Source organism: Aquarana catesbeiana, linkage group LG03 (assembly GCF_042186555.1).
Source record: "Aquarana catesbeiana isolate 2022-GZ linkage group LG03, ASM4218655v1, whole genome shotgun sequence".
In the NCBI taxonomy this organism is placed as follows: Eukaryota; Metazoa; Chordata; class Amphibia; order Anura; family Ranidae; genus Aquarana; species Aquarana catesbeiana.
This window is the reverse complement of record NC_133326.1, coordinates 558,964,486-558,975,835: the sequence shown is the minus strand read 5'-3', so window position 1 is coordinate 558,975,835 and position 11,350 is coordinate 558,964,486. Positions and strand designations below refer to the sequence as shown.

The window sequence follows — 11,350 nt, the reverse complement described above, 5'->3', positions numbered from 1 at the left end:
AGACTAAAGAGGTTTAACCTTAAACTACGTAGAGGGTTCTTTACTGTAAGAGCGGCAAGGATGTGGAATTCCCTTCCACAGGCGGTGGTCTCAGCGGGGAGCATTGATAGCTTCAAGAAACTATAAGATAATCGCCTGAATGACCGCAACATACAGGGATATACAATGTAATACTGACACATAATCACACACATAGGTTGGACTTGATGGACTTGTGTCTTTTTTCAATCTCACCTACTATGTAACTATGTAAGGATGGCGGTGCACAGCAGAAGTCTCAGGACTTTTGGATATCTACACTAAAATACGTTGAATGCACATAGGGAAGAATTTTGTTGAAATTAAAAGTCTTTAAGGTGCTAGTAAAGTGCCGAAAAAAAACCCTGCAAGACAATAGCATAATGTGCTACTTACCTTAGAACGAAGCTTCTGCAGCTAGCCCGGTCACCGCTTAGGGGGTTGGCATGTTCCCTCTGCGTTTCTTCGGGATTTGCGGGCTCCGGCGCTGTGAGTGGCCCGAGTCACGCTGCATGCAGTTCCCCTTTCCGGCAAGTTCCGGCACAAGCCTCCAGACCTTCAGAGCACATGCGCCCCTGACGTCAGCGGCTGCATGCAAGATGCATACCTGTACGGTTTAGGAGATATTCATTTTACCTACAGGTAAGCCTTATTATAGGCTTACCTGTAGGTAAAAATGACCAGGCGGGCAATACAACTGCTTCAAGAAAAGAAACCCCATAACCTGCAGCAGTCAGTACCATTTTGAAAAGTGATTGGGTTGAATAAAACAGAAAATGAAGGACCATGAAGGGCATATACAGAAATACACTTTATTGAAAATGCAGCTTTGTTAGTGCAATGCCATTTATAAGTTGTGGGCTACACATAAGGCAGCCCAGATGTACAGGCACAAATATAGTTTCTATTTGTTCAATACACTGATACAGCCAGTCCAGTTAATTTGGTTATAATCCTCTAGAATTATCAGATCGGCAAAAAAAAAAAAAAAAATGTAAATTGACAGCTGTCAGCGTGTTCTTTTTTTCCCCTGAAATCTTAGTATCCCCCCCCCCACTAAAATATCTCCCTGTCCTATTATTTTAAATAGGAAGTTCCAGTTGACAAATATTGTAAATTTCATTCTCAACTTCTTTTCCCTTATGAGTTCATCCTAAAGGGATTCCTCACTTATAGATACAAAGTTCTAATTTAAGGATCATAAGGCACAGTTGCTTTAACCATTGGGCAGGGCCCTAGCCAGGCAAGGAGCATTCACAAGCATCTAGCAGTGCAGGATTTTTCAGGAGAGTTGAGTTAGATAGAAGCAGCGCAGATTTTTTCCGAAGAGGAGAGTTAGAGAGAGGAGTAGAGTCCTCCAGTAGCAAATAGTACTGCAGGAGAGAAGAGTTAGGTAAAGAAAGGGGGCAGAGTCCTCAAGCAGTACAGAGTCATCCAGCAGTGCAGGAGAGGAGACTTATGCAGCGTACACACGGTCGGACTTTTCGACCGGACTGGTCCGACGGACAATCCGATCGTGTGTGGGCTTCATTGGACTTTTCCAGTCGAAAATCTGACGAACTTTAGATTTGGAACATGCTTCAAATCTTTACGTCGTAACTCCGCCGGACCCAGAAATCCACTCGTCTGTATGCTAGTCCGACGGACAAAAACCGACGCTAGGGCAGCTATTGGCTACTGGATATCAACTTCCTTATTTTAGTCCGGTATACGTCATCACGTATGAATCCGTCGGACTTTGGTGTGATCGCGTGTAGGCAAGCCTGTTCGTTAAAAAGTCCGTCGGAAGTCCGTCAAAAGTCCGTTGGAAAGTCCGTCGGACCAGTCCGATCGAAAAGTCCGCCCATGTGTACGCGGCTTTAGAGGAAGGAGCAGAGTCCTCTAGTAGTAGAGTATTTCAGGAGAGAAGAGTTAGCCAGTAGAAAAGTGTATTTCAGGAGAGGAGAGTTACTCTAGCAGTATAGCATAAATCAGGAGAGGAGAGTTAGAGGAAAGTGCAAAGTCCTCCAACAACACAGATCATTTTAGGAGTGGGAAGTTAGAGAGAGGAAGGAGAGTCCTCCAGCAGTACATAGCATTTCAGGAGAGGAGAGTTAGAGGAAGGAGCAGAGTACCCCAGCAGTGCAGACTATTTCAGGGTAGGAGAGTTAGATAAAGGAAGGAGCAGAGTCCTCTAGCAGTACAGCATAAATCAGGAGAGGGAAGCTAGAGGAAGGAGCAGAATTCTCCAACAACACAGATTTTTTTAGAAGAGGAGAGTTAGATAGAGGAAGAAGCAGAGTCCTCCAGCAGTGCAGAGTATTTCAGGAGAGGAGATTTAGAGGAAGGAGCAGAGTCCTTCAGCGGTGCACAGTATTTCAGGAGAGGAGAGTTAGATAGGGGAAGGAGCAGAGCCCTCCAGTAATGCAGAGTATTTCGGGAGTGGAGAGTTATATAGAGAAGGGAGCAGAGTCCTCCAGCAGTGCACAGTATTTCAAAAGAGGAGAGTTAGAGGAAGGAGCAGAGTGCTTCAGCAGTGCACAGTATTTCAGGAGAGGAGAGTTAGATAGGGGAAGGAGCAGAGTCCTCCAGTAATGCACAGTATTTCAGGAGCGGAGAGTTATATAGAGAAGGGAGCAGAGTCCTCCAGCAGTGCACAGTATTTCAGGAGAGGAGAGTTAGATAGGGGAAGGAGCAGAGTCCTCCAGTAATGCACAGTATTTCAGGAGCGGAGAGTTATATAGAGAATGGAGCAGAGTCCTCCAGCAGTGCACAGTATTTCAGGAGAGGAGAGTTAGATAGAGGAAGGAGCAGAGTCATCCAGCAGTGCAGAGTATTACAGGAAAGGAAAGGTGGATGAAGGAACAGGTGGTAAAATACAGCTCAAGATTTTCCATAAATTTACATGTAGAGATCTTTTAATGTTGTATAGTGGCATTGGTTTACCCAACATGTTCGAACTTTCATGTATAAACTTCAAAACAAATTGTCACAAAAATTCAGAGACAGCCATTCCATACATGATAAGTGTGACAAACAGCGCATAGTAAATCTAGTTGGTTGTATGGATTGGGAGACTAAACCCCACACTGGACTTACAGAGAAAATTACAAAGCCCAATAATTTGTATAAGAAAAAGCAACTCCTATATCTGTACAAATGTTTCCTGGATACAGTCTGATATGAGATGAAGACGTATCTCTGTGTATAAGGCACAGATAAAATGGAGGCTCCTTTGTCAAGTGTCAAGCTTTTCCAGCTTTCAGTCTCTCCGAGTGCAAACATGATACAATCCTAGTAATGGAAAGCATAGTCCATCTTCACAAAGAACATGTTTTTGAGTTTGTATTGCGCAATTCAGCTGTAGAAGATTTTTCTGGCACTTTTCAGCACTTTTACATGTTTGCTGTCCCATTTACATATTTATCTGGCGGATGGGTAGATTCTTTTTTTGAGATAGCAGCCTTGCTTAACGGGTTCATTAATAAGGCATTGTTTTCAAGCACGCTGCAGTCCCACAGCTTTGCCTTGAAAGAAGGAAAAATGTATATGCGTTGTACTGCAATAGGAAACAAAGTCTGCCTATGTATAATAAACAAATATTGCTGTTTCCCAAGTACATAAATAACAAAGATCTATAAATAGAAAAAAATATCTTTTCTTAAAAAAAAACTTTAACATTATAAGATTCCCTTTAAAGAAACCAATTTGCAATTCTGTCTCAAAAAGTGATGCCTCTTGAAAAGTTCATGTAGCGGTTCCTTGAATAGTACGGTCACTGTTTCCATGAAGATGCCTCTGGTCTGGCTGGTGACAGACCATGTTAGAAAAATCGTACACGACTTCAAATCCGTTCAACAAGACCACCTGTCTGTCATTCACTCCGCGTCCGATCGTACATAGACACTGCTATTGCCATCATCTGTGCAGACTCAATGTGGAGAGAGGTGATGGTTCACGTGGGTCGGATTTGAGCCAAGAAAACCCAGGCGCTGCTTGTTTTTTCTCTGTTCCGTCATCTGTAAAAATTAAGATTTTGAGAAATACAATTTATATGGTAACCAAGTTATATAATGGCCATATTTATTATTATCTTAAAGGACATTCTTTAAATGCAGCCTGCCTAGTATAATGCTTACCTTCCTGCCCAGCCCTGGGATTTTGGGGCCCTTGCTGGCCATGTACAATCTTTACAACAAAAATGTCCTTTTCTTACTGTGCATGCATGCCATGGCCTTATTTATTCCTATTGAACCGTACTCATGGCAGCCTCCAGCTATTTAGTGGCGTACGTCTCATTCATAGAAATGAATAGGGGAATGGCACACTACTGGGGCAGTCACATTGGTCATTGTAATATGGCAGAGCTTAGCCAGACAGTCAGAAGACACCAGGCCCCAGTAATAAACTAAAACCAGATTAGAGAGGCACAAAAGCTTTTCTGGACAATAATGGTAATAGCTGGCATCTTGAGGTATATGCTCTTAGTCAGCACTTAAAGTGTAACTCTGGGCAAAAAAAAAATGACCTACTGTATATTCTGCAGTCTATTACTAGCATTAACACAGCAGCTTTTGTTTTTCTGAATCCACCCCCATACCCTCAACATAATTTCATTACCTGTCAATGGATTTGTTGTTTTTTCCACATCCTGCAACAGGCCAAGCTATCCAGCAAAAGTGACAGTTACAGGGGCTTGGACAAACCATATAACAGTTCTTACAATGGCCACCCTTATTATTTATAAGGCTTAAACCATGTGCTTGAATTTGTTTGTCTTTTACCTAAAGGCGATTTAAAACTAATGTCCATCTAATACAGGTAGTACAAAAATAAGGGAGGAGGGGCTGGGTGGACCCACACACCCAAAGTATTTCGATGAAGGTCTCTTAGGGCATGTGTGGTATGCCCAAAGTCCACAACCGGTTAAATGAGCTTTAACGTGGAACTTTAGGCCACAATTACTAATGGGTGAACCGGCAGGAATTTTAATGCAGAAGAGATATGCTCTGTCTTATCTGCATTCAAGTTACTTACTGGCCTGTCTGCCCTTGTACAGTAAACGAATCAGTGACGAATCTGACTGAACTCCTGCACATGCGCGGCCAATGAAAGCGGCTGGTGATAGAGACCCGGAAGCCAACCACCCAAGATGTGAGTGGCCAGAGGGGACACCGCATTGCTGGAGCTGAGGTGTGTATAATTCCACTTTAAAGTGGTTGTAAATCTCAGACATAAATATGAACAAAGCATATCCCTCTATGGTGTGTACTTGCCTCAATTAAGAGCTGTCTCGTTTCTCTGCTATCAGCATGAGTCACTTCTGAGTTTCCCTGACACCAATAGAAAAAGGGCGACAGGGAAAGGCACAGCCTGTGATTGGCAGCCTCAGCTCTGTTTCGGTGTGCTGTGGTGTGTCCCTTCCCTCTAATCCGGTCTCAGAGCTCCCCACACTGAGGTAACTTCTCCCCACCCCCTGCTTTTCAGAGCCTAGAGATCCTGTGTAAATTCAGCACTTTGAACGGATGTAGCGAAGCGAGACTGCAGATAGACAGGTACAACTTATGTAGGAGGATTTTTCTCATCTCTGAGGTTAGTCACTTCACTGGGTATATGTAAGGGTTTACAACCACTTTAAAGCAGAACTTTACCCATAACAACTTAATAGAAAATAATGTTCTTTAGCAAAGAACATACATTCTACATTAATAATTATGCTACCAAAATGAGTGTGTGCTGTAAATTGCCTCCAGCATTGCTCCTGTTTCCTATTCCTAGAGGCTGCCGTTTTGCTGAAGCCCAGAGCCCCTCAGCAGCAGTAAATCATAAAGCGGAACTAAACCCATTGATTTAATGGTTTCTAAAAACAGTTACAGTCCTGGAATGCCGGGATTGCTAACTGTTACATTTGCTTGTGTCCTCAACCAAACTGTCAAACTATTAAATGGCTGGTGTCATAAATGATTACATGTGCAGCTCCATGGTAAGTGCAGATCAAAGTGAAGCAGCTTCCTTGGCTGTAAAGGATAGGTGGGTTTAAATTCTGCTTTAAGGCTGTCAGCAAATAGGCATCTACAAATTTGACAGTGCGTAAAAATAGAGAGCAATTGAGCATGTGCAGAGCAGGGTGGGACAGTGTATTACTGGATTTTAAACAGTATAGACACTTATTTTTAATGTTTCCATAGCTATACCTGCAAAAGGGGACAGCCTGAAGTGATCTAACTGGACTTCCTTTTCTGACTAAGGTTCCACTTTAAGTAAAAATCCAACAAATGAAAGCTAACTCACCAACTAGCCAACTCCAGCTAACTCGTTTTAGTTGTTACAGTAATAGTTTTTTTTTGGGTTGAGGAGTAGAAGGTTTAAACCATATATATATAAATGCTGACTATTGTAAGCACCCCAGTTACTGTTATGTGATTTATCCTAACCCCTGTAACTGTCATTTTTGCTGGGCAGACTTGTACTGACAGGATCAACAGATATTAAAACGATATAACACAGAGGCTTCAATAAAACAAAGTCTGTTGTGTTAATGCCAATGACAGACTGCGTCGTTTTTTCTACTTTGCCCAGAGTTCTACTTTAGCTGAAGCTTTCCATGAAGGTTCTGGCAGCTGTTTTTTTTTAAGTGCATTGGGTTTGTAATAAACTGCTGATTACAGACAGTATTGTACCGAGAAGAGGTTCAGTAAAAGAATAGATGACCCCTATAAATTGAATGTGTTTGCTCCAGACATTGAAGAAAGAGAGACACTAGATAATCTGTGTGGGCTGCAGGCAGCCGTTCCTGAATCTCTCCCACGTCTTGCAAGGTCAGGCTGCTGCACATACCCAGCGAAGTTTAGTAGAGAGCCTTTCTGCGTGCATTTTGTGTTATCATACTGGTCAGCAAGTTCGCAGTACAGATATATTTAGTGCTTATTAGTCAGCTTGTTTGGTTACATCTGACTGTGCAGATGCTTTCTTTTCATTTTTAATATTAACCATGTATTTGGTCAAAGTACTACATTGAATGGAACCCAGAAATAAAGTTTACTCAGTTCTGTAGAATGCTTTTTAGATGAAATATATGAGACAAGTAAATGAGTTCTTTCAAGTCTGTAATGGGTAGATAAAAGCCCATCCACTCAAAACTTACATTTCTGGTAAAAGTTGGAGAGTTTAGTCTGGGTTTACCATGACAGTATCTTTCATCATTCGGGGCCTCTATTGGCGAGATCTCTGCACTGAGTTGCCAGCTCTGCACACCAGCTGTGACTATTATGAGGGGCTCCTACCATCCCTGTGCTGAGTTCCTGGGTCTACACACCTGTTGTGCCCATTATGAGGGTTTCCCATAATATCTACTCAGGTATACACACCTGTTGTGCTTGTTATGAGTAGTTTCCACCATATCTAACGTGGGTTTCCAGGTCTGCACACCTGCCTTTTCCATTATGAGCCGTTCCTACCATAACTGTGATGAGTTTCCGGGTTTGTACACCTGCTGTGCCATTATAAGGGTTTCCCGCACCATTCCTGTGCTAAGTGCCTGGCTCTGCACACCTTCTTTTCCCATTATGAGGGATTTTCACAATCCCTATACTGAACTCTAGGTCTGCACATTTGCTGTGCATATTATAAGAAGCTCCCACAATCCCTGCTGAATTTTCATTAGGGATGATGTAACAGGAGAAGCTGGAATGCACAAAGATGGTCAGGAACACCAAAAATTCCTAGGTGGACTGGAATAGAGTTGAAACTATGGCACAGCGATCTCACTACTCCAAACTAAGTATAACTGATATATATCCTGATAAAGCCTATGATGTAGGTGAAATGTGTTGATGCATACAGCTACATCGGGATCTCCCACCATACATTCCCTGGCTTAATGACTTGTCCTGCAAATAAGAATACTTTTAAACCATGCGCACAGCATGAGGAATGCTGGAATAACTATTCCTAAGTATTCTGCATTGAGCATTATGGGGTACTCAGATGAGTTTTACGCCTAATGAATTTCTGTATGTCTACAGTATATAATGGAATCAAGAAATACATCTATCTATACCGGGAACTGTGTTACGATGTGTATGTGGTGTTGGGATGATATATTCGTGGAAGGAACACACTTTACACACTTGAATCTGCAAGTTTCGATATGAGTGGATTTCATGTATAACACTGCATTGTGCTGCGATGGAATATAACCCCGGCAGGTTGTAAAAGTTATCACAAACAGAATGGAAAGCTTGATCCCTTATGTATGGGAGGAAGAGACAGGACAAATTGTTTCCCCGCATTTGTGTTTGTATGGAGCATACCCTATAGAAGTGGATCTGCCAGTCTTATGATATGACAAAGAAAAAAAAAGTGTAGTGCTGCCCAAAAAAAAAAAAAAAAAACAGTGATGGATCTCAGCAAATCCACTGGGGATACTGATCCAAAATCCCAGTGCTGTAAGCATAATCCACATGAAATATATCTGCATATGTACAAGGTTAAGCCACATAATGCATGGCGCAACACGTAAGAGCGGAGTATAGAGTGACTTCACTGGATGCCAGAAGATGGACGCGGCTCCATCTGTGCCATTCACCTATGCTTACCATTTCTGCTTGAATGCCAGTGTAAATTTTATTCAATAAAAACAATCATTTTTATTGTACTACACTATGGTGGGTGCCTCCCCTTTCTGAGCATTTGCAGCTTTTCAGTTGGAAATGCAGGACCCCACGGGAAAACATTTGAGTGATTCATTTAAAGGGTAAGTCCCACCTATATTTCTGGAGAATCCTCCTAAGGGAGAAATGAGTGGTATGACAGTTGGCGGTCAATACTTGAGGTGAGAGTCCATTTGGAACACGTGGCGTGGTGGTGCACGCACCTTTGTTTTATTGAACCCATTTGCAGCACTGGGAATTTTGGTTTACAACACTGGATGAGAAGTTGATGAGTGTCTGATTTGAAGCATTTGGATTACCAATGGCCTATTATTGAGAGACACTTTCACATAGATTGCACAGTTTACTCTTGCAGCGCTGGGACTTTGGGCTACATACCTTTGTTATATATGTTGTATTATTATCGCTATTATTATTATTATACAGAATTTATATATTTTGTTTGTTACTTGATTATTTGTACATAAGCAGATATATTTCCTGTGGATTATCCTTACAGCACTGGAATTTTGGGATCAGTATCCCAGGTGGATTTGCTGAGATCCATCACTTTTTTTTGCAAATATTTTGCAGTGCTACATACACAATTTTTTTCTTTGTTATTCCTTAGGGTGTGGGAACACGCTGCTCAGTGTTAGCAGCAGCACTGTGTATAGTTAGGGGAGTAGCAGCACACTAGTTATCATTGCATTACTTATTATGATATGGCTTTGTATACTCATACTGGGCTCTTTGCTGAAGTTGGAACTGCGGTTATATTTTGATACATCATCTATCAGTCCATGTGGATCAGGGGTCTTCAAACTGCGGCCCTCCAGTTGTTCAGGAACTTCAATTCCCATCATGCCTAGTCCTGTCTGTGAATGTCAGAGTTTTACAATGCCTTATGGGAAGTGTAGTTCTGCAACAGCTGGAGGGCCGTAGTTTGAGGATCCCTGATGTAGATGATTATCAGCCAATGTTGTCCCCTATGGCAGGGCGGATGTTATCTGGAGTGTCTCCGTAGATAGTGTTAATTACATATAGCATGCATGACTTACATATGGGGGTACCCCAGTGTAGAGTTTTAAGTGACAGATCTGTCATATTTAACAGGTGGTGGGGTTGCTAAGTGACATTTTTTGATTCTGTCATTTGTCAAGGATTGTTTTTTGGCTAATGTATACATCTTGTGAATGAATTATTGATTCAGTCCTATTACTCTATTGGCATGGAATAAATACAATTTAAACATCACTGTTTGGTGACCGGCCCTTTAAAACACGTGTCATTTAAAGAAGTATAGGAAGTTGACAGATTTTTTTTTTTATGGAAACGCTAGAATTTTTTTTTTACAGAGGAGGGGGTCACTCTACAATTGAGTCTTTTTTTAAATGTTATCATGAATCTATTCACAAAACTGTGATAATGACATAGATAGGAAGACTCATAAAAAAACCTTTTGTTAGTATATTTTTCTGACAATTAAAAAAAAACTGTCGGTTGTTTTAAAGTTTTAGATACAGTTAGGAAAGGTTAAAACACTACCATTTTTTTTTAATTCACTTCCTGTAACCGAAGCCCAACAGGAGGAAATAAGAGAAAATATCACTTTGTGCACATTCGGCTTCTAATGCATATTCAGCTTCAGCTTCTAATGCACATTGTGAGGCTCAAAGTGTACAGTGAAATTAGAGTAAGCAATTACTATTTAAGACCGAAGGAAAAGTTGGAGTTCAGATTTAAAGCGGCGTTCCACCCATTTAAAAGTCAGAAGCTACAAAAAGTGTAGCTGATGACTTTTAATAATAAGACACTCACCTGTCCCACGGTCCAGAGATAGGGGTGCATGAAGCCTCGCTCCTCTCCCCTCCGCGGTTCCGGCATTCTAACTGTGGGCGCCCGGTTGTGGCTTCACAGGTGGGCACGCACTGCGCATGCGCAAGCCGCTTTGTGATTGGGCGGGCAATCTTCTGGGACCTGTGATGTGTCCCAGAAGATTGCAGGGAGGGACGGAGGGAGGAGAGGTGATCTTCCTTCCTGTGCCGTGGAGCCAGGAGAGGAAGTGGGAGCTGGGTGCCTGTAAATACAGGGTACCCGCTCTCCCCCAAAAAAATTACATGCCAAATGTGGCATGTCAGGGGGTCACCAGCACTTAAAGTGGAAGTTCAATTTTTGGGTGTAACTCCGCTTTAAATCATCAAGGAAACTGCAATAAAAAACCTGACCGGAGTTCTAATCCTTACCCACTCCATTGAACAATTATATTGACTAAAGCAGCTTTTCTCAGCGAGGTTCTGTGGAACCATAGGGTTTCTGCTAAGGTTGGTAAGGTTCCCTTAATCAATAAGCAAATTTGGCCTCTTAAATAAGTTAGTAATAACAACTTTGACATTTTCAGCAATCAGTAAGGGAGTATTCTTCCCAATGGCCACCAATGCAGGGGATTATTCTTCCCAATGGCCACCAATGTAAGGGGCTATTCTTCCCATCTTCCCAATGGCCACCAATGTAAGGGATTAGTCTTCCCTATAGCCACCAAGGTAAGAGGTTATTTTTCCCAATGGCCGCCAATGTATGGGATTATTCTTCCCAATGGCCACCAAGGTAAGAGGTTATTTTTCCCAATGGCCGCCAGTGCACGGGATTATTCTTCCCAATAGCCACCAATACACGGGATTATTCTTCCCAATGGCCACCAG

The 11,350-nt window shown here is 42.1% G+C and overlaps 1 protein-coding gene across 4 annotated transcripts in view; it reads right to left on the bottom strand.

Annotated features, from left to right (window-relative positions):
* Positions 1–816: 816 nt before the first annotated feature.
* ITPR2 (inositol 1,4,5-trisphosphate receptor type 2) overlaps positions 817–11,350 on the bottom strand; it is a 518,259-nt gene continuing 507,725 nt past the window's right edge. For all 4 annotated transcript variants that reach the window (XM_073621752.1, XM_073621753.1, XM_073621755.1 and 1 more), the window contains one exon: positions 817–4,016. In XM_073621752.1, coding sequence (XP_073477853.1) covers positions 3,930–4,016 — 87 coding nt within the window. In that variant the 3' untranslated portion in view covers positions 817–3,929. The remainder of the gene's footprint in view (positions 4,017–11,350) is intronic.